The sequence below is a fragment of the Anas acuta genome, chromosome 1 (genome assembly GCF_963932015.1).
Source record: "Anas acuta chromosome 1, bAnaAcu1.1, whole genome shotgun sequence".
Classification (NCBI taxonomy): Eukaryota; Metazoa; Chordata; class Aves; order Anseriformes; family Anatidae; genus Anas; species Anas acuta.
In genome coordinates this window covers 169,510,662-169,531,804 of record NC_088979.1, presented here as the reverse complement: position 1 = coordinate 169,531,804, position 21,143 = coordinate 169,510,662, and the positions used below count along the sequence as shown (strand labels likewise).

General features: G+C 49.2%; 4 protein-coding genes and 1 non-coding gene across 6 annotated transcripts; all 5 read right to left on the bottom strand.

The window, feature by feature from the left end:
* Nucleotides 1–328: 328 nt before the first annotated feature.
* LOC137845800 (ankyrin repeat domain-containing protein 26-like) lies at nucleotides 329–5,276 on the bottom strand. Its single transcript, XM_068663649.1, has 10 exons — nucleotides 5,194–5,276; nucleotides 3,804–3,913; nucleotides 3,000–3,073; nucleotides 2,786–2,863; nucleotides 2,549–2,626; nucleotides 2,312–2,389; nucleotides 1,984–2,136; nucleotides 1,548–1,720; nucleotides 1,244–1,337; nucleotides 329–535 (listed from the first exon to the last, which is right to left on the bottom strand). Exons 1-10 carry the CDS (start codon nucleotides 5,274–5,276, stop codon nucleotides 500–502), a joined length of 957 nt encoding a protein of 318 aa, XP_068519750.1. The 3' UTR covers nucleotides 329–499.
* On the bottom strand, nucleotides 5,199–6,657 carry LOC137845151 (ankyrin repeat domain-containing protein 7-like; the record flags this gene model as incomplete). Its single annotated transcript, XM_068662471.1, has 3 exons — nucleotides 5,199–5,925; nucleotides 6,020–6,358; nucleotides 6,415–6,657. Coding segments are annotated over 3 exons (693 nt in total), but the record flags the coding sequence as incomplete, so codon positions are not given.
* Nucleotides 6,658–9,344: 2,687 nt separating this feature from the next.
* Nucleotides 9,345–17,342, bottom strand: KICS2 (KICSTOR subunit 2). Of its 2 annotated transcripts, XM_068669318.1 has the most exons (4): nucleotides 17,066–17,342; nucleotides 14,391–14,464; nucleotides 14,176–14,312; nucleotides 9,345–10,683 (listed from the first exon to the last, which is right to left on the bottom strand). In XM_068669318.1, exons 1-4 carry the CDS (start codon nucleotides 17,298–17,300, stop codon nucleotides 9,867–9,869), a joined length of 1,263 nt encoding a protein of 420 aa, XP_068525419.1. In that variant the 5' UTR covers nucleotides 17,301–17,342; the 3' UTR covers nucleotides 9,345–9,866. The 2 variants fall into 2 exon arrangements, with proteins under 2 accessions (XP_068525419.1, XP_068525418.1); XM_068669317.1 differs by having other exon boundaries at nucleotides 14,176–14,464.
* Nucleotides 17,343–17,700: 358 nt separating this feature from the next.
* On the bottom strand, nucleotides 17,701–20,963 carry RPL18A (ribosomal protein L18a). Its single transcript, XM_068669316.1, has 5 exons — nucleotides 20,804–20,963; nucleotides 20,349–20,528; nucleotides 19,634–19,763; nucleotides 18,223–18,332; nucleotides 17,701–17,849 (listed from the first exon to the last, which is right to left on the bottom strand). The coding sequence occupies exons 1-5, from the start codon at nucleotides 20,819–20,821 to the stop codon at nucleotides 17,757–17,759; spliced, it is 531 nt and encodes a 176-aa protein (XP_068525417.1). The 5' UTR covers nucleotides 20,822–20,963; the 3' UTR covers nucleotides 17,701–17,756.
* LOC137850368 (small nucleolar RNA SNORA68) lies at nucleotides 19,028–19,159 on the bottom strand. The gene has a single exon (XR_011092513.1). It is a non-coding gene; the product is annotated as a small nucleolar RNA SNORA68 (small nucleolar RNA).
* Nucleotides 20,964–21,143: the final 180 nt, after the last annotated feature.

The following is a 21,143-nucleotide window of genomic DNA, read 5'->3' as shown; positions in this document are numbered from 1 at the left end:
GGAAGGAAGATTCAGGGAATTAGAGGCCTGTCAGTTTGGCTGTGGTACCAGGGGAAGTCACATAGCAGATCATCCCGATTACATCCCAAGGCATGTACGGGACAACCGAGTGGTCAGAAGCAGCCAGCATAGGTTTACAAAGGGCAGGGTCTTTTGACACTCTCACCCACAGCATTCTCCTAGAGAAATTGGCAGCACTGAGGAGAAGGACCTGGGACCGTCCTTCCGGAAGAACTTCCCTACCAATGGGGCTTCGTAGGTTGGATTGACCAGGGCACTTGATGGTCTTGCAAGTCTTTTCCAAACTTAGTGAATCTGACCGTGTATGACGACAAAGACGCAGACTAGCTGGCAAAGTTTATTGAACAGCAAGGTGGAGCAGCACGTGTGGAACAAAATGCCGGGGGGGAGCTGCACGAGGTGGAGTCAGAGTTTTCCAGGCTCGTGTCTTCAGATCTGCTCTTTGCTTTCTGGAATTGGCTCTTCCTTGGCTCCAGCATCATCTCATCACTGCCGACTGACAGTTTGGCGGTGACTGGGGAGGGGCAGGGAAAGAAAACGCTGTTAGTTTTACAGTGGCCTGGACCACAGAAATCCCTGGGAAGAACATGGCGGTAACCAAACCGAGCTTAAAAGAGATTTGAAAACTATGGGAAATGACGCATAAACACATCCTTTCTATTGTGCCAGACCGATGAACAAGAGGAATGAACGTGCGGTGTTTTTTCTTTCTTTTTCTACTCTCCCCCTTCAAACGTGCTTTATTCCTAAAGGTGTGTTTACTCCAAACTTCACCCAGGTCCCCTTCTCTCCTGCTACTCATCGAGACAGGCTGACAGAAAAGGGCAGGGAGGAAGGGAATGAAGTCAAGGTGCGGTCACAAGTGGTTACGTGCGGTTGCCTAGACAGGGCATGCCTGTGGCAGATAAGGGAATTTGCCTTTACCAAAGAGGTCCTGAAAGCAGCATGGACTTTCGGACCACCCCTAGCAATGAGTGATGCAGAGCAGCTACACTTGGTCAGAGAGCGTGAGCTCTCAGCCTCACGACCGGCCTAAAGCACAAAGGGCTTGAGCCAGCATGTTACTGTCAGGGCCTTGCCTAAGAGGGCGTTAAGAAGCACTTGCTGTGGTATTGTGGGACGGCTCTCATAACCAGAAAGCTGGGGAAGGGCAGGATTTCCCCATGTGATTATGTAACTAGGCTCAAGAGCTCACGAAGAGGGAAGTCTGTGGCTAGCTTACTGAGGCAGAGGCTTGCAGCTCTTTCTGGAGGGCCTCGATGATCATGGCTTGTTGCTGGGCCGTGGCTTCCAGTCTGGCATTTTGAGCTTCGAGCCTAAGAAAGACATACAAGCAATTACAGTCGTGTGGATACAGCAGGCCTCAAGAGTATTAAGCCGGGAAGAAGAGCGTGAAGTAGCAGAGCCCCAAGCAAAAGCATCTTTCAGAAGCCTGCACGAACTTGCTGTGCGGCAAGAAGGCAACCCTCTGGCTTTCACACAGTCCCCGAAAGTGAAGCCTTGCTCCCCCTCTCGTACTCCCTTACCGTTGCACGCGCTCCTCCAGATGTTTGATAACCGCAGCTGCAGCAGATGCTACCAGAACGCTTTGCTGTTTCACACAAGAAGCTGTTACTTCCCTCTCCATCTTCTCTATAGCAATCTGCAGGCCAACTCCGTAATTCAAGCGCTCGATATACTGTTGTTGCGATCGCAGCAGCTGTCAAGTCGCAACAGGGATTCACACAAGTGAGCTTAGGCTTGACAAAAAGGAGTCGACAGATTCGACTCTCCAGGCACCTCTCAAAAGCCACGTTACATGTACTTCAGCATCTTTTGTACTGGCCCCTCTCCAACGTCTACCTTCGTTCCCTACCAGCCGGGCTTACACAAAACCCCGCGACAGGAGCAGATCCCTATTTGGGTTTGCCACGAAAAAGGCCTGGGCCCCTGCAGAGGCGGCAGCAGACTGCCTTGCCATACCTTGGCTTTATACTTGTACAATTCCTTCTGCAAACGCCTCTTCTCTTCCTTCAGGCGCCCGTGGTGGTGCATCGGGTCTTCAAGAGGAGCTTTGGATTTGGGCTGCTCTTCAGGAGCACCGGGAAGCTCCTGCGGCAGCTGTCTGACCACACCCTGAAGAAACGGCATTACACGAGAATGCACAAGTCAGTAAGGACGCGACAAGACGAGAGACGCGTTTACTCATTCGATGCTGTCAGTAGATCGGTCTGCTGCTGCAGTTTGAACCTAAGAAATCGTGCCCGCCACCAGCAGGCATCTGCACAACTGATCTGCGTCACTCAGTCACCTGTGTATTGTCCCGAAAATGCAGCCGAGTTTCAGGATCCTGTCGTTGTGGAAGGTTTTCTTCCTCCTTCGCAGACCCCTGAGTGAGCAAGAACACAGACAGTCAGGCAGCGTGGAAGGGTTGCCCAGAAAGAACGCACCACTGTCAGTAGATCGGTCTGCTGCTGCAGTTTGAACCTAAGAAATCGTGCCCGCCACCAGCAGGCATCTGCACAACTGATCTGCGTCACTCAGTCACCTGTGTATTGTCCCGAAAATGCAGCCGAGTTTCAGGATCCTGTCGTTGTGGAAGGTTTTCTTCCTCCTTCGCAGACCCCTGAGTGAGCAAGAACACAGACAGTCAGGCAGCGTGGAAGGGTTGCCCAGAAAGAACGCACCACTGTCAGTAGATCGGTCTGCTGCTGCAGTTTGAACCTAAGAAATCGTGCCCGCCACCAGCAGGCATCTGCACAACTGATCTGCGTCACTCAGTCACCTGTGTATTGTCCCGAAAATGCAGCCGAGTTTCAGGATCCTGTCGTTGTGGAAGGTTTTCTTCCTCCTTCGCAGACCCCTGAGTGAGCAAGAACACAGACAGTCAGGCAGCGTGGAAGGGTTGCCCAGAAAGAACGCACCACTGCCCCGTCTTTCAGCACTTGGGATGCAGAAGCACAACGTCTGCCACAGCTTCGTCATCCTCAGAATCATACCTCAGCATTGAAACCTCCATCTTCACCTTCATCTCCAAATTCATCGTACTCTGTTGACAGCAGCAGCATGTAATCTGCAAAGGAAGTCAGAAACGAGGCGCTCTGAGTGTCCGTTGCTCTCTGCTTTTCCCCAGCCCTCAAGCCCTGCATCAAGTGCCACAGAGCGGTTCAACTCCGCAGTACAAATGCAGGTAGGAAGTGTTTTCCCGGGGTGCCTTCGCACCCAGCCGCAGCACGGTATTCTCTTGGCTTCACCACCTCTTGCTGCCTCCTTTCCAGCAGGAGGTGCCTAAGCATGACAGCGCACGTGGCTCTCAGCAGCACCCCACAAGTGGCTGGGGGCATCGAGGAAGAGACTCTGGCGAGCAGGATTCGCGGAGCATGGACAGTTTGGGCCGTCTGGTCTCTGGACAACACCTCCAGACCCTGGTGTTTCGGGGCACGTTGCACTGGCCAGGAGGCATTCTAGAAGCACTGTGCAAAGGAAGCATCCTCGTGCTGACGGGAAGTCGACAAGAAAGAGCGCTCTTTCCGTAGCGCTAGCAGAAAAGATCGCCCTTCTCTCAGATGCACTGCCCAAAACCTTCCCAGGAGCCAGACCCCTAGGTGTTGCCACTTAGTGATTGGTGAGAAACCAATCACTGTGTTTCCTTCACTCTCTTTCTCCCCATCACTCCAGCCCTGCGTCCCAGAAGTGGGTTATTACTCTGCTACAGGCCAGATTGATGCTTTCCGCATCATCTCGTCCACTTTTAAGGATCCCGCCTACTCCGCTCAGCGCGAGTGTGCCTAATCGGTACCCACCAGTTGTCACCGGGCAGGAGCCTTCGGGCACTGCTGTGCCTTTTGCAGCATCTGCAGGAGACTCTCCCGGGATTACTGAGCTTGCGGCTTCCTCCAGTATCTCATTCAAACTACAGACAGAAAGAAAGGGAATTCATTTGGGGAATAGTAACCACAGCCTCGGCTACAGTCCTCGCTAGAAAAGCAGCAGCCGTTCATTGTCCAGCCCGTACAGCTTCAGAGCCAGCCGATAAAGGGTTACACACACACTGCTGCTTGCGCTCCTCTTGCAGATTTCCTACTCATTCCAGGCACCTTCAGTCAGTCCCTAGATGCCTCTTCCCCTCTCTAGGGTAACTCCCCGCTGCTGGGCAGCTGTTACATCCTCTGTCCAGCCTGGCAGAGGGGAACTTGGGGCTCTGGAAGAGACCACTTGCAGGTTTGCTTCTTAGCTAAACCTTGGAAGATAAATAAATACAAAGTTGCTGCAGACCCGGGCTACTATTGAAAAGGATGCAGGAAGGAGATGCATCCGCAGATGCCACTGAGCCCAGCTGACACAAAGGTCTCAACGCCTCCTTAAACTCCGGTGCCTCTGCAAGCGGTCCATAAGACAGCACGGACATTTGGACAACCCCCTGCAATGAGCGACGCACAACATAGAATCATAGAATCATAGAATATCCTGAGTTGGAAGGGACCCTTAAGGATCATCAAGTCCAACTCTTGACACCGCACAGGTCTACCCAAGTTCAGACCATGTGACTAAGTGCACAGTCCAATCTCTTCTTAAATTCAGTCAGGCTCGGTGCAGTGACCACTTCCCTGGGGAGCCTGTTCCAGTGTGCAACCACTCTCTCTGTGAAGAACCCCCTCCTGATGTCCAGCCTAAACTTCCCCTGCCTCAGCTTAACTCCGTTCCCGCGGGTCCTGTCGCTGGTGTTAATGGAGAAAAGGTCTCCTGCCTCTTACGAGGAAGTTGTAGACTGCGATGAGGTCTCCCCTCAGCCTCCTCTTCTCCAGGCTGAACAGGCCCAGTGCCCTCAGCCGTTCCTCGTATGTCTTCCCCTCCAGGCCTTTCACCATCTTCGTAGCCCTCCTCTGGACACTCTCCAACAGTTTCATGTCCTTTTTATACTGTGGTGCCCAGAACTGCACACAGTACTCGAGGTGAGGCCGCACCAGCGCAGAGTAGAGCGGGACAATCACCTCCCTCGACCTACTAGCGATGCCGTGCTTGATGCACCCCAGGACACGGTTGGCCCTCCTGGCTGCCAGGGCACACTGCTGGCTCATATTCAACTTGTTGTCTACCACGACCCCCAGATCCCTCTCTTCTAGGCTGCTCTCCAGCGTCTCATCGCCCAGTCTGTACGTGCAGCCAGGGTTTCCCCGTCCCAGGTGCACTTACTCTTTGAAGTAATCCTTGGCTGACTTGCCGGAGAAGTCTTTCTGAAAAGGATCGGCACCATGCCGAAGAAGAAGTCGAATCATGTCCGTATCCCCCGCAACAGCAGCAATCGCAGCAATCGCACAAATACTCCTAGAGCATCCAAAACCAGGTGGAAAAGACATCAGCTTCGCCTTGCTGTTGTTTTAGTCCCCTCCCCGTTTGCCTGCCAGGCAACTGATTCCCCCCTTTCCTACAGGGACAGCGAAAGCAAAGGCAAAGCGCGAGCGACCTCCTGTTGGCCGGGACCTCAGGAGGTCTCCAGGCAGGTCTCCAGCTATCAGGTCAGACTGGGCTGCTCGGGGCTTCTCCCATTCTGCCCTTCAAAGCCTCCTTCAGAGGCTGGAGGCTGCACAAACTTGTGTGCTGGGAGCACCGCAGACAATGCTTTCCTGCAGCCCTCAGAGTGGAAAACTGCCCCTGCAGGAAGACCGCAGTCACCGCAGATCTGCTTTCACAAGGCATGCAGAAGGAACGCCTCCTGTGCGGCTCCAGCTTCTTTTGCAAAGCTCGTTCCTGTGCCTCTGATCAATTTCACTTGAGCAATGCTAAGGAAACCCAGGCAAACTTTTGAAAAACCCTTCACCTTCCAGAGCAATCTCTCGCATTCACGTTGGCTCCTTTTTCCAGAAGGAACTCTACCATCTCTTTGCGACTGAAGGAGACTGCGAGAGCAAGCGGCGTGTATCCCATCTGCAAGGAGAGAGAATCTGCCTTAGCATAGGAGAGAAAAGTGACGTCGCTTGTTTTTTTTGTAAGGACAGCCTTGCCCGAGCTACCAGGTTACCTTATTCTGAGCATCAATCCGGGCGTTGTGCTGGAGTAAGATCCCCGCCACAGACACGCTAGCAGCGTGGACAGCGAGGTGAAGGGCGGTGTTGCCACTATGATTTGCGACGTTTGGGTCAGCGCCGTGCTCTAGCAGAAGAGCCACGCAGCCTTCTTGCTTGCGCACTGCCGCCTGGAGAGCAGAGACAGGAAGGGAATGACTCGCAAGGCCTATGCTGCTCTCCGCCAGAGAGAGCTCCCCAACGCGCGAGGGTCTCCAACGGGCAGGGAACACGTGCCCGTCCTGCGCTGACCGCAGCGCCCCTACGTCAAGAATGCCGCCGGGAAGCCGTCGTCCCTCCGAGCGGAGCCGACAAGCCCCATCTACAGCAACGGCGTCGTGTTTTCACATACCTTCATCAGGGGCGTGTTCTTCAGGTTGTCCCGTGGGTTCAGCTTGCACTTCTTCCTCAGCAGAAACTGAACGACATCCACGTGGCCATTGGCGCAAGCAAAATGCAGAGGAGTCCTGCAAATTCCAGATACGCCATGAAGGCAGACAGCCCACGACGGGCCGGCCCAGGGCCCAGAGCGCTTCCGCCTGGGCTGGGCGTTTCCAGGCAGGGCCAGGGCCTGGCTGTGGGCACTGGCTGCCCCTTACCGCCCCTCCGCATCCCCCCAGTTGATGCACAGCTTCCTCAGCCACCGGCGCCGCTGCAGCAGGGCCAGGTCGCCGCAGGCGGCCGCGACATGCAGCACAAGACCCCCTGCATGCTGCATCGCGGACGAGGCCATGGCCCACCTCAGGGCAGTGGCACCAGGAGGCACAGGGAGACGGGAGTCGGGACGGCTGGGAGCCCCGCAGCAGGGCAGAGGCACCACGCGAGGGCAGAGCCGCAGCCACGCTCCCGGCCACACACGCGCTGTCGCTTCCCCAGTGGCGGCGACAGCACTGAGCTCTGCCTGCTGCAGGCAGCACTCGGCTTTGCTGCCAGGACACGGGCAGGGGGTCACAAAGGGTGTCACAAAGGGTGTCACCAGGGGCGTCCAGCCTGGGGGCACCGCCCTCCGGGGGCAGGGGGCGCCTGCCCAGTGCTGTGGAGGAATGGTTGAGTGAAGTAGGACATGTGGATGTTGAGCAGTTAGGAGGCAATGGGCTGGTGAAGCACCATACTCAACTCACATGAGCCTGGGCACGCACGCAGCTGGCTGAGAGCCAATCAGGCTCAAGGACACGATGCCCTTGGGCGATCGGGAAAGTCCCTAAGGTGGGACAGGGAGCTAAAAGAAGGAGAAACTGACTGAAAAGCCTGGGAAGTGTTAGCCAATCCTGAGCTTAGTTTCTGCAATATGTATGAGTTGATTATGTTCGAACTCGATAAAAGGCGACTGAGCTATCCATTAAAGTTGAAGTCCACTGTTCACTCATATTGAGCGTCTGGGTCTTCCTTCCGTCGACAACACAGTGCCTCCACTGCAGGGTGGCCTCGCGGGCGTGAGGCACAGGGCGGCCCGGGTCTTCGCGTGCCAGTGGGTGCCGGCCTGTGAAACTCTCTCCGGTGAGGAGGGACAGCACGTGAGGAGGTGTTGCGCCGTGGGAGGTTTGGGTTGGCCATTAGGAGCTCATGTTGCTTTTCAGTCCTTAAAAACGGCGACGGTCTGTGCATTGTGCAGACATTGCAGCCACTTTCCTGGCAATGGGGCTCGGGGGCTCAGCTTGACCAGTGCGCTTGATGGTCTTGAAGGTCTTTTTCATCCTCAAGAATTCTGTCCTTCTACAACAGGCTAGATGCCAAGTTTATTGAATAGCAAGGTGGAGCAGCACGTGTGGAACGAAATGCCGGGGGGGAGCTGCATGAGGTGGGAGCCAGAGTTTTCCAGGCTTCCCTCATGTCTTCAGATCTGCTCTTTGCTTTCTGGAATTGGCTCTTCCTTGGCTCCAGCATCATCTCATCACTGCTGACTTTGACAGTTCAGCGGTGAGTGGGGAAGGACAGGAAGAGAAAATGCTGCATGTTAATTTTGTAGAAGCCTGGGCCACAGAAATACCCGGAAAGAACCAAAGTGAGCTTCAGAGGGCAGAACCTAGATGATTCTGTGATTCTGTAAAGTGGCCTGTGGTCAAATAAAAAACAAAATACCTGTTTTGGCACCAGCCTCTGCGCCATGTGTTTATCAGGTGGGCTTTTCATGTCCTCTCTGTACCCCTTCCTGCCACTGCAGGGATGGAGGAAAGCACGATCTGTACTCCCCCATCCATCTACTCGTCGTCCCGGTCCCCTAAAGCCCCGTTTGATACCCTTCAGGCCTCTCTCTTCAATCTCATCACTGCCAGCCTGGACTATCAACAGAGGGTATTATTAATCAGAGGGGCGAAGCAGGCTGGGAAGCTTCCTGGCAATGTCCCTGACCCTGGCCCCAGGGAGGCAGCAGACTTCCCCACAGGTAGGGTCAGGCTGACACATAATAGGGCCCTCTGTTCCCCTGAGAAGGGAGTCACCCACAACGATCACCGATCACCTTTCTGTCCTGGTGGAGGCAGTCCTGAGGTGTGGAGTCGACTTCCTCGCCCTAGGCATCCTCCTGGGTAGACTTTTCACCTCACCCTCACCCACCGGTCTCTCAAGCTCCAGGGCCTCAAACCTGTTGTGTAAGGGCACCAGGGCCGGTGGGGGGGTGTTGCCTGCGATGCCAAGCAGGGACCTGCTTCCATTCCTCTGCATCTCCTAGGTCCCCTCGCTCTGCCCCACAGGGCAGGGGGCCCACCACTGTTTGGGGTGTCTCACCCCGGTGCCTTTCCTTCAGGCGCGGCAGCGAGTTGCCCCACAGGTCTATCTCCCGCTCACACTCCCTGGTAGCCCTCAACCTCTCCACCTCCTCCTTGAGCTCCACCACCAGGCTGCCCAGGCCATCCACCCGCCCACACCTCACACACGATGCCTCTGCCGCCCTCAGAGGGCAGCAACAGGGGAGGGGGCGCCGCTGCCCTCTGTAAATTAACTCATTCACAAAGAGTATTTCCTACTGCATTTTTTTTTAAACATAGCCAGACCAAAGCACAACCTGAAATAGCTGCGCTGCTATTCCCATGGCACTTCTTCATGGTTCCTTCTAAAATACCTGCTCAACCTCAGCTTATCTCCTTGAGTTTAAATCTGAATTACGACTGATACCGTACACACAATGTCACAACACTCCAGTGGAATCTACTTCCCACCCAGACTTCAGCTTCATTTGCACAAGCGTGCATTCTGAAACAACGTCTGTTCAGAACAGAGACAGCTCTTTAATGCTTTATGTCAGAGACCTCCATTCTAAGCCATTTGAAAACTCAGAGTTCAGAGTATTTTTAAGATGCACGTATTTTTATTTAGAATGTGTTCTTGCAGGTTCACACATTTTAACATTCCCTTCTACCAGCGTGCAGTTCCCCGAAATAATTCCTGCCAGGCAACACGGTTTTCTGAAGATAGTATTTTCCACCTTCATAGCATTTTCAATAAATTCTATAGATCAGATTACAATAAAGTGCACATATTCCTCTGTGATACAGGCAACAAAGCTGTGGACTGAAAAAATAAGTCACACTGCAAGTTGAAAACCACACACACACACGAAAAAAAAACTTGCTGTGGCCATTTAGCACCCCACAATTAAGTTGTCCCACTAAGTACAACCAGAAATATATTTTCTTTAATGTCTGTTAGCTTAAAAAAAAAAAACAAAAAAAAACATATATTTAAAAATAATGGTTCCTTTTTAATTAGACTCCGAAAAAAAAAAAAAATCATTAATTCATGTAAGTCTTGAAGCCTACAGCTTTCCCCAAGGCTGGCAGTCTGCCTTGACAACTTGTATTACGTATTTTACCCTTTGGATCCAGGCTTCAAGCTTGCAAAAGCTTTGGAGTTCTTCAGGGAATGTGAAATTTCATTGAGAAAAGAAATAAAATGAGAGTCCCTTTCTGACTTCTTAGACTCAAAAATGACTACGATGGTAAAATGAGGTTCGGGGCGAGTCAGAAAGTATGTGCTTTGGACTTTGTCGTCGTAGAAGTGAACAACCTTCTCCAAGCTGTTGAGGTCAGAGGTTCTGTCAGTCATAATCATGATTACGTTGGGCCAGTGCATCACAGGCCTGTCGCTGGGCAGAGACACCACTGCGGGGTACTGATCCACTCCTTTGGGGGCTTCCCTGTAAGAATGGGGGTGATGATAACCGTGTCCCTGAAAACTCTCCGATCCACGATTGTCAAAAATCAAGGAAACGTTGACAGCATCGTATTTCCGAATGAAACTGGAAATTTTCCCAAAGTAATCAGGATTTGTCTTTGCAGTCAACGTTTTCATTTCAGATGCTGTTGTTTGTCGACTAAGGGCCTCGTGAAAGTAAAAGCTAAACTTGGCAAGGAGAATGTTTTTGAGTTTCATCAGCCAGAGGAAGAGGTGTGGAGGTTGTACTGCTTTTTGAGACTGCCCTCCAAACAGATGCTTCTTGGTCTCTCGCTGTTTCTCAAAAATTTGGCCCCATGTCTGTAGTTTTGTGTGAGCGCTGTGCAAGTTGACCAGGGATGGCAGGAACTTCCACTCTGAGATCTGAGCCTGAGCCTTTAAGAGATGTGCAAGCACATCTACTTCCAGCTGGAAACTGCTTTCAAGAGGACTGAGGATTGGATGATGAAATCTAGAAAACACAACGGTATTCAAAACATGAGAACTGCTGTAAAATTAGCAGTGAAATTACCAGCTAATGTTTGTCAATTCACATACAGAACACCACACAATGGAGGCTACAGTGTAACACACAAAAAAAATCACCTTGTAAGTTTAAAGACTCCTCTTTTAATCAACTAGGACAAACATTTTAATGAACAGACAGCACTTCATATTTAACAAAAGCACCCATCAGGCCTTTATCAACGCAAGGGAATCCTCTTTGACCAGCCCAAGAAAAGGCACCGGTTATCTTGATCCACAAGCTACCATAGTGCCACTCCTCTTTAAATTCAGATCTAAGAATTTCTTAAGAAAGAATTCAGATATTATTTTTTTTAATTTTTCTTCCAATTTGAAATCCCTTCTAGTGGCAGTATGTCTTGATAGTCATAGAATAGTGCTGAGATATTAAGTTAAAACAAAAAGCTATCTCACGTTATAAATTCCATGTGTATGTAGAGAAGCTATGAGGAAACCAAACTGACTTTTATTCTTTTCTTTTTAATTCACAATAAAAATGTGATGGGAAATTAGTCCATAGAATCACAATTGACTGTGTTTACCAATGAACCCGGTCCCAAATTTTGAATGTTAGTGTGCTAAGAGCAATAAAGGGGAAAAAACATGTGGCAGGACTTCGTAATATCACAACAAAGATGCTCTACCAATCATTTTTTTCCTCTCTAAAATCCAGGACAAGATCAGCTCTGAATTTCACAGAAAAAAATCTCATCTACAAGGTAGAAGTGTCACTGCACATCTTGTTCACTGGAGTGACCCTACCATTCGAACAAGTCTCAGTGGAATTTGAATAGATCCATTCTGTAGCTTTCTTTCCCACCTTGTTTTCTTCACATTTTATCCAAAAACAGTGTGATCTTAAAAATATTTTCAAGTGTCCCTTTTTTTCTCAACAGTCACAACACATATGTTGAAAGGATTTGCTTTTAAGATGCAAGTCCAGGTTTATTGGAAGGAAGTGAAATGCTGGATGTGGTGGAACAACTGACACAGCGTGTTCTGCAAAAAGGCTCGGCTGGGGGACCTGCCACCTTCTGTACACAATGTATGTCAGCAGCCAACACGTCCTTCTGCTGTAGCAGTGATCCAGTGTTTACCAACTACTTTGGTGGGTTGAAAAGTCCAGAGCATGTTTGAATTTCTTTAAACAAATAAGGGCCAATTAGAAATAATATTCCCGTAATAGCCAACACTATATTTTTTTCAATGGTTTAGGTATTCAGCAGGAAAAAAAAAAAAAAAGTTTTGTCATGTATTAGAAGGGAGGAGAAGCACTATGCAACATTATTTATTCCAGATATTCCCACAGTCAGACTAAGCTTATTCTTCAACCTTAAAAGCAATTAAAAAACTCGCTGCCATGTCTCCTGGATTAATGTTTTGATGTACGGCTTCCCACTTCCACTTTCCTTCATGGCTCATTGCTATTTCCATGTTTCGCTGCATGGCAGGAGTTGCTAAACTGTTTTAATCCAAAAATATGCTTCTCAGCCACAGCTGAGAAGCCTGATATGGTTGCAGTGAAACAGGAAAGTTAACTACAGCAGATAGTCTGAGTACATAACCTAATACAGAAGCACCTGACTGAGCTCGGTATCACTTATAACAGACAGGCTTTTGCGCTATTTCGGTAAGCCAGAGTGTTAAGAACTTAACTGCACATTGGAAATTTGATTCTTCCCCCAATGGTTCTTGAAAGCGGAGGGATGATAGATTTGTTTTGCAGACCATAAACAAGTCACATCATTCTTCATTTCCTTCTAGAGAACACTGATACATACAGATCTGCAAAAAGCTGACTAGATGAAGAGCATTTAACACTTCAGAATAATTACATCAAGATAATTTACTATTTACTTACTCACTCCACACTAGGCGTTTAAAGGATCCTGCTTCTGATGCTGTTTTAGTTACTGCAGTTAAATTATCCCTTTCTTTCAGAAATACTCTGTACATTATTGGGGAGAGCCAAATGACTGAAATAGCTCTAGCAGCCTCTTAGGGTATCTTTATCTTAAAGATTGCTCCTTATCCCCAAGCAAGATCATCACTATTTCCCAAGGAGACATTTCTTATTTCCTATTATTTCTTCCTTATTTCTTATTATTAATAGTGCATTAGAAGCACAAACTCATCTCTGAGACTCAAGTTTTTCCAGATTTTTAAACAGTGCTGTTGACTAAGCACACGCTCAGAACAAATGATAATAACCAGCGTACATTGTAAAGCAACTTTGCAACAAGCATACCTTCCTTTACTCTTCTACTGTCTGTCTTACCAAGGAAAAAAAATGCAGTTTCATTTTTTCTTGGATGGACTGCTCTGATATTGTGAATGCTTACAAGCTGAGAATCACCAAAAAGGACTAGTAAGATGACAGACTAGCTCTGACTTTCACATAGCAAAACTACACTACAATTCCCTTAAATTATTCCTAAAATTAAGGGAGCCAGCCGCAGTGCTTAGATTTTGAATGTCAGAAAACAGCATCAAGTTATCTTTATTTTTTTACACTTACTTTAAAAATCCTAGCTGTAAAAATAAAACCTCAGAACATTCCCCTGAAACATCCTCTTCGATATTATTTCACTAACAGACATTTAAAACAATCCAGCTCCATTTGGAAACTGTTTTCTAACCACAGATACCTTGTTTTACTTTTAAAATCAAGAATTGGCCTTTTAGTCTGTTGTTGGGTCATTCAAGACTTCTCTTGTTTTTAAACTGAATCACTTGCAAGGATCACAATTTAGATCTGCTCATTAGAGTTCAGATCACATTTAGATCTACTCATTTACTCATCCCAGTGATTTAAAGACATCCTGGGGTTCTTGTAAAAGGAAGTATTAAATCTTCAAGAAACCACGAATGCAGGGACCAAAGACTCAAAAGTGCTCTTTCTGCTAGCTCCAATAGCTCAAGAGAAGGGATAACAGAATGCCATCTAACTCTTCCATCTAGGCCAAAAAAAATAATCTGTGGAATTAATTTGAAAATTTCCTAGAGACAGGCATATGGAGTCTAATACATGGCTTTTAGAATAAAACAGACGTATTCACGACTAAAACTGGCACAGAAATATCTGTTATATTTCTACACTAATTTTGCTGAAGCCCATATGAAATTAAGTCTTGTTTCCCCTCCACACACTCCTAATAAAAAAAAAAAGAATTCTTGTACTTTTTCCATGCGGAAAATGATTCTCCCTTTCTGCTGAGCGTGAATTAGGAATTGGTAAGATCATTTCTATAACATGCTGCATAGATTAGGGTTTGGGGCATCTAATTGTCTTATTTTAAGCCCTCAGCTCATGTTTGGACACCGCTCCCCAACTGCTCAGCAATCAAAGGAGAGCAAAACCTTCAGGCTTGCTTTGAACCTCAACACCATTTATTACAAAACATGGCTGAGTACTTACTGTCAGCAAACAAGCACTGACCTTGAGCTGTATTTCTTTAAGATGGATTCCAAAATGTTTACCAGTTCCTCAGAGTTAATGAACTTTTGGGTGCTGAGCGTGTACATTTTTTCATAGAAGTCAGCAATTTCCATCCGAGCCTGAACAAAAAAACAGAGCTGTTCAGACAGGTGAGAAAGCAGCTCTTCCAAGTGAGGAGCTGTTCCTCCTAGTGCATTGCGACCCGTCGCCACCACCTTCTTCAGCTCATTGTGCAGGGATGTGTAGATGGTTCGGATGGAGTCCTTTCGGCTGAAGAATGACTGACCACCTGTTCAGATAAATAGGGAGGTATTACCAAAATCCAGGGACAGCAGAGATAGACAGCAGTACTGGAAAAAATAAAACCATGCTTGTTTTTCCCCAGGTGTTCCCAAGCCTTATTTGATCACACCATTTTTCATCAAGAAATAAATTTCAGCGTGTTGTTTTGCGAGTGACTGAGCTGCATGTAGCAGAAAGTCAGAAGCACTCTACCTGATTTGATGCAAGTCACGCTTGTCCTTACTCCTTATTTCAGCAGCCAGCGACTGCTGCAAGATTTCTTTAACCCCTTCACATTGGCCGTAACTACGGTGTGACCTTTTTGATAACAAGGGGTTCGGTAATTTTGGTCCTATGCTACATAACCTGGAATTGGTGTTACCTGTGCAAGTAAGGAGAATCAAGTCATTGAGAAACGTTAATAGGCTCCACTGCTGTTAACAGCTCTAGATCTCTTGAAGAGAATTCCCCCAACGATACCACTTGAAACGTCAAACACTCAGACTTACAAAACCAGACGTTTCCAGTCCCTACACCATCTAATATAAGCCAGAATTCACAGGCAAAACAATCATAGCTTATCTCAGCAGGACCACAGCACAGGTTAATGCGTAACTAAAACTGAGAAAAAAAAAGGTCAGGGCTTCTTTCTACCTGCTCAATGCTATGAGGAATTAAAAAATAAAAAATAAAAGTGGCCATCATGCTCATGGTTTTTATAACTGTCTGCAATTCTTTTCACATATACTGTTCAAAAGTAACCTTAGCAACTTGAGGCAGAAAAGCACGGGATTGGTTCTGGTGGATAAACAGCTGTCTTTCCAAGGCAAGAACTGCCCCCAGGTCACAGCAGAGCAGCAATCACCCATTGCTGTTGTCTGGGAAGTTTGTAAGTGTTATATATGGAGTGGTAATTCGTGTCGAGAAAATGGTTGATATTAATAAAGAAGGGGGAGATGTGGGAGTGTGGCCATGGGGGTCAGAAAGTCCAGGGGTTGATGGTAACATCAAACTCTTAACAATGAGGCCATCGGGAATATAAAAGAGTTTAGAGGGAACAAAGAAGGGTGATTGAGGAGACTCCATGCAGTCTCGGCTTTCTTGTTCTCCAGCTGTTAAGGCATGGAAGTTTCTGGATGTTTGCTGTTGCCGTTATTTGCAAAGTTGTTTGACCAATGGAAAGTTGTTTTGAAAAGAACTGCTGTGGGGAGAAGGGTGTAAGAGGGGAACCTGCCCTCAAGATAAAAAAAGGCAACATGATGAAGTTACATCAATAAAGAAGCAGGAAAAAGGAGTGAGCAGGCTGGCAGAACGGAGGCCAGGACGGGAACAGGCACACTGATTGCCTCATGAAGATAGGCTCGGCCAGACTCAGCAAACTGCTCAGAGAAGCTCGTACAGAAAGTCGCTGGAAACAGGCGCACCAGAGCTGGGAAGAAGCTGGAGCTGAGAGAAGCGGCCCCATGCACACAGCTGCCCCTCGCTGGTCAGCAGTTGCACATTGTGGGGAACCATACGTCCTTAGGAACAAAGACTGTCCTGGTAACCTTACAGCCTATTCTCCTTATTAACGATTGGACAGTTTATGGTCCTGAAATATGGGACCAAACAAGTCAAGGTGTGGGACTCTGCAACTAAAAACGACAAGGCTGCGGTGGGATTGCTCAGCATCTGGCGAGCAGTCTCTGAGGCCTTACAGAGCCGTGTGGGACCGCAGTCAGACACGTGTGGTTTGCCAGACAGTGAGGGAGCTGCGGGCTCCTTTACTGACCCGACTGCTACACCATGGGCCCCTCTGCTGCTACGGCCATCGCAGGCCTTTGCTGTTCTGCCCTTGCTGACCTGGACGTGCCTTTTGACCCATTCCTACTGGCCTTGAAAAGGAGCTGGATACGCTTTTCTGCGATCCGGGAAGAACGGGATACATAAGGCCCGAAGACCGAGTTGCTTGACAACTTAAAGCGAGACATATTGTTCAAAGGGAATGGAAAATGGAGACTGTTAAGTCATGGAACTTAAAGGATTGTTTGTTACCTCTCCTGATTGTATAGGCACATTTGAGTTTAGTATGTAAAGCCACGTTCTGTATATTTAGGATGTTTGATGTTCGTGTGTGCGTGTTGGTGGAGCACAGACTCCCTACACACCCAGCGCTGTTTACTTGCCTTTTATACCTTTTATAGGTATAAATATTACAAAATTCAGATTGAGTTGAGACTTCATTTATAACACTTTTATAAATATTACTAAATTCAGATTGCGACGAGACTTCATTTATAACATAAACGAGCAGCTCTTGTCGTATTATCATTTTTTTCCCTTCCTGCTAGCACCAAATTCGCTTTTTAAAGCCAGCTGTGCGGATTTTCTTTGCCTGTAAGGTTCTCTTAAAGCAGGTTCACGTTGGCCACCCCTTCGCTACCAACACCGAGGCTGAACTTCACAGCCGGGCAGGCTCCCCTCCCCCGGCCAGCGCTGCGGGACCCCCGGCTTTCAGTGCCCACGCACAAACCCGTGTCCGCTGCCGAACTGCCCAGCAGCTTTGCAGCCCGCCCCCAACACAGGAGCTGTGGGGAGCCCCCCGCTCGCCACCCCCCGCGGGCGGTACCTAGCTTCTGCCCGAGGAAGGCCATGCTGTGGTACGCCTTCTCGGCCGCCGCCAGGTGCCCCAGCGCCGCCAGCAGGGCCAGCCAGCTGCCGCCCGCGCTCCTGTTGCCCTCGCGCTCCTTCTCCACGTTGTCCTTGGCCTTGTCGTACGAGAAGATGCCGAGGTGCGAGAAGAAAGTCTCCAGCACCGCCTGCTCCACCGGCACCGGCGCGCCCAGCGCGATCGCCTCCCCCATCCCGCACCCGCACCCCCGCCGCTCACGGCCCCGGCCGCTTCCTCCCGCCCGCCCCTTCCGCATCCCCCGCTCCGCCCCGCGCCCGGCCTGTCGGGCACTGCAGCTCCCCGAGCAGGCGCTGGGTGGGCTCGGTGAGCGGGGAGGGCTCTTCCAACACAGCCGATTCTGTCGTGCCCACCCCCTTCCACCGCATTAACCCCACGTGAAGGTAACAGGCAGCTCTTCCCCACCTCCAGCTGCACCCCCGCCACCCCCACAACAGCAACGCCCTCCCTTTCTCCTAGCCCCCCTTCCCCTTGTGCTCTGCTGGCAGCTTGTAGGAAACAGAAGGAAAGGGGCTCCGGGGAAGGAAGGGAAAAAAAAAAAAAAACACTGGAGTTTTTCCAAAGAAAACCAGGAGTCAGAGGTTCAAATCTGTCTTTATTACAACATGGAGCCAACAGCACGTTTTTGCATTTAGAAAAATGTGTTTGGTCTCTTGGTGGTGAAACGGGGCTTGTGCTGCTGACGCAGAACTCTGTGCGGCAGAGGGAACCTGATCTTGGAATCCTGCAAAAAAAATATTTGTGTTAGTTGAGAAGTTAGATGAACACCAAAAACAGTTTGCAACAAATAACTGGGTTGTAATTCAGCAGGTCATTTATGTAATGCATCCATAGGTTAGATACACTGCATAGGAGGTAATGGATGCGATTGTTTTATTGTTCTTTTTGAACAAAAAGCCCATTTAAGGCAATTTCCCTGTAACATAATATGCATTTATTTGGACTACTCTGTAAGGCCTGATCACAGCATACGGTAACTGCAAAGCTATGCCTGCCAGTTCGGTCCCCTGCCCACATTTCCCCACAAAACAAACCCGTACCAGACAAGAAAGCCCCCCCAGCCCGATATTGAATTGGGCCAGTTTCACTTCACTCACATGGAACTGCTTGACTGCCGGCCTACGGCACTTGCTCGCAGCGATTTCCTCCACCTTCATGATCTGAATAGAGTGAGCACGGGCACGGTGACGGGCTCCCATATCACGGTCTGTAACGAGAGAACTCATTAAAATAAATCTTCACACATTCTCAGTTCAGATCTTACCAGCATCCTTCCAAGAAATACGAATGTCACCCACAACCTCTAAAATGCCTGGTTAACTCTGCTTCATCACTTTATTTCCACCATCTAGAGCAATGGCAGAACTGTTCTGAGAACCAAAGTGCAGCAGCCAATTCCACCTGGAAGTTGTAACAGAACATCTCTCTCCAAGAGAATGCCATCTTACTGCTCTTGCCTGATTTCAAGGAGTTATGAACTTACAGAAAAATCTATATGGGACTTCCCCCCACACAGAAGAAACATATAATTCAGAATCAACAATGAAACGCAATTATTGGGAAAATGTTTTTTTTCTAATAATTCTGAAGTGATACAGTCAGGGATTGTTACTTACCCCACATGATTTACCTTACAGAACAGGAGGGCCTGTACATAAGCTGCCTGAAAACTCCTCCCTGTGGCAGTCACACTGCCTTGAGATCGTGATGTCCACAGCTCATTTTACAAGACAGGCCTATTGCAATACTGTGCTTACAGTGTCGCCCATGAAGAACTAACCTACTAAACCTTCATCTGCTACAACATTCTTGAGCATGCAGCTTTCAAAGTCATTGTGCTATGACAAATCAAGCTCTCAGATTGCTTAAGCAAGCTTTTGGGATGTTCGTTAACTTGCAAGGTAATGTAGGACCTTAAGTTTCACTTCCAAGAGCACCTCAGCACTTGAAAGGCGACAAGATACATATACTATCTGCACACATTGCAAGAACATCATTACCAAGAACAACGCTCTTTGGGTTTTTGTGTGCAGTTTGTGGCATTTTGAACACTTCCAGATTCAACTGTCAATAGCATCGGCTATACAAATAGTCTGTCCCTCAAATACTTCATATAGCAGGAACCTGGAGAACCTGACAGAAATTATCTCCCCACATGAACTAGGAAGATAAACTCAACCATTTCAAAACACTATATATAGTAAAATAAATTTCTATAGCACCTTAAAGGTTATGAAACCGTTGCCCTGTGCAGCAAAATTTTTTACTGGAATTACAGAAAGTCACACTAAGGGGAAATATTTTCAAGTTAGAGAAAACGTATCATCAGTAAGGGAGCACAAACATCTGCAGACTTCTCCAGTCACTTCACAATCTGGATTCCGAGTGTTTTGGTTACAGTGGATGAAGACAGCCCTCTTACCTAGCCTTCACACCCAATTCAAGATCTGATCTTGTGTTACGTACAGGTCCTACCATTTTGTACCTCCAGCAGCTACACATACTTACAGCACTGAGTGACAGCACCCGCAGTGGTCAGATCCCTGTACTCCCTGTACATGTTGTGAGTTCCACTGCGGGAGTCATAGCGCAACCAAATGCCGAAGTTCTTTACTCGCAGGGGGGACTTCTCATACACCTGGGATTAGACAAGAGCATAAAAGAAGTTAAAAAAACAATATCATTTGTGTTTCACCATTTAATTATGTTAAAGCTCTTATGAGAGCACTGTAGAAAGTTCTTCTGTCAAAGAACATTTGGTCTCTTTTCCCACACCAGCATGGTGGCAGTCACACCTTAACGATTCAGTGTGAAATTACTAGACTTCAGCTCTACATCACAGCAAAAATAAGTAAAAAAGAACATCCTTTAAACACCAAAATAGATATGCCCAGGTTCGATTTTTGCAAGGATTGTGAACATCCACATAACTCTTAAAAGGCACACGCTACAATGAAATGAGTGTGAAACCTGGGGAACAGCAGTGAATGGTATAATTCATCATATGTTTAAAATATTAAGTTAATGGTATTTTGTTTTAAGCTCCCTGGATACGAATTACCACTTTGAAAAAGTGAATTTGTTGCTCATCTTCACAATAAACTGAAGATGAATTTTAACTTTGTGTCCCGTCCCCCCCCAGCGCTTCATATAAATTCCTTCTCTGTATACCAGCTGGCACTCCCCAAAAGCCTCCCAGATTATCAGGACTTCCAGCGCGCACCTGTCCGCAGTACACGATCTCTCCCGAAGACTTTTTCATCTTCTTCAGCTGGGACACGAAGTACCAGAACCGGGACTTGGCAACCACGTGGTTGGGGGCGAAGATCCGCATGCGGTACAGCGGAGGAGTGGCGCATTTCGGCGTCGGCAGGCACCGCCCGACCACCTTGTACTCCCGCAGCTGGGGGCAGACGCAGGGTGAGCCGTGAGGGTCCCGCTGCCCGCCCGCCGCCCGTCCGCCCCGTCCCCGTGCCCGGGCCCGTCCCCGCCGCGGCCTCCTCGGGCGCCGCCGCCATCTTGGCCGCTCGCCTCCCTGCAGGGCCGCGCGCGGAGCGCCCCAACCCGCGGCACGGCGCTGCCAAAGGCCGCCTCGACCCCAGATCTTGATCCCAATTCCGATCCCAGTCCTAATCCCGACCCCGATCCTAACCCTAACCCCGCCGCGGCCGCACTCACGGTGCCCGACGCCTTCATGGTGCCGCCGCCCGCCGGAAAGGAAGGGGCCGCGCGCGGCGCCTCCTCACCTCAGCCGCCGGCCCCGCCCCCCGCCGCGCCGCGCCGCGCGATTGGCCCAGGCAGCCGTCAATCACCGCCGTGCGCCGGGAGCCCGCGTGGCCGCCCGGGGCCTTCCTTACGCTATTCACAGAACGCGTTACGCCGGCGGTAACCGCGGCAACCGCCTAACCGCTGGGGAGGGAGGGGGTTGCGGGCCCTGTCCTTGGCCTCGGGGGGGTGCGGGTGTCCGGGCTTGATGCCGGTGGCTGCCCGGCGCCGTGCGGCCGTGCCCGGCTCCCCG

Excerpts from the sequence above, each read along its gene's own strand:
- LOC137845800 (XM_068663649.1), bottom strand. The coding sequence starts at position 5,276 with ATGATTCGACTTCTTCTTCGGCATGGTGCCGATCCTTTTCAGAAAGAC. Across the intron at positions 3,914-5,193 it reads GCCAAGGATTACTTCAAAGA|TTTGAATGAGATACTGGAGG; the intron begins GTAAGTGCACCT and ends TTCTGTCTGTAG. Across the intron at positions 1,721-1,983 it reads TGTACAAGTATAAAGCCAAG|CTGCTGCGATCGCAACAACA; the intron begins GTATGGCAAGGC and ends GCGACTTGACAG.
- KICS2 (XM_068669317.1), bottom strand. The coding sequence starts at position 17,300 with ATGGGGGAGGCGATCGCGCTGGGCGCGCCGGTGCCGGTGGAGCAGGCG. Across the intron at positions 14,465-17,065 it reads CTTCCTCGGGCAGAAGCTAG|GTGGTCAGTCATTCTTCAGC; the intron begins GTACCGCCCGCG and ends TTATCTGAACAG. Across the intron at positions 10,684-14,175 it reads TTAAAGAAATACAGCTCAAG|ATTTCATCATCCAATCCTCA; the intron begins GTCAGTGCTTGT and ends TGTGTTTTCTAG.
- RPL18A (XM_068669316.1), bottom strand. Across the intron at positions 18,333-19,633 it reads GGGTGCTGTCACTCAGTGCT|ACCGTGATATGGGAGCCCGT; the intron begins GTAAGTATGTGT and ends CTCTCGTTACAG. Across the intron at positions 17,850-18,222 it reads CGGCAGTCAAGCAGTTCCAT|GATTCCAAGATCAGGTTCCC; the intron begins GTGAGTGAAGTG and ends TTTTTTTTGCAG.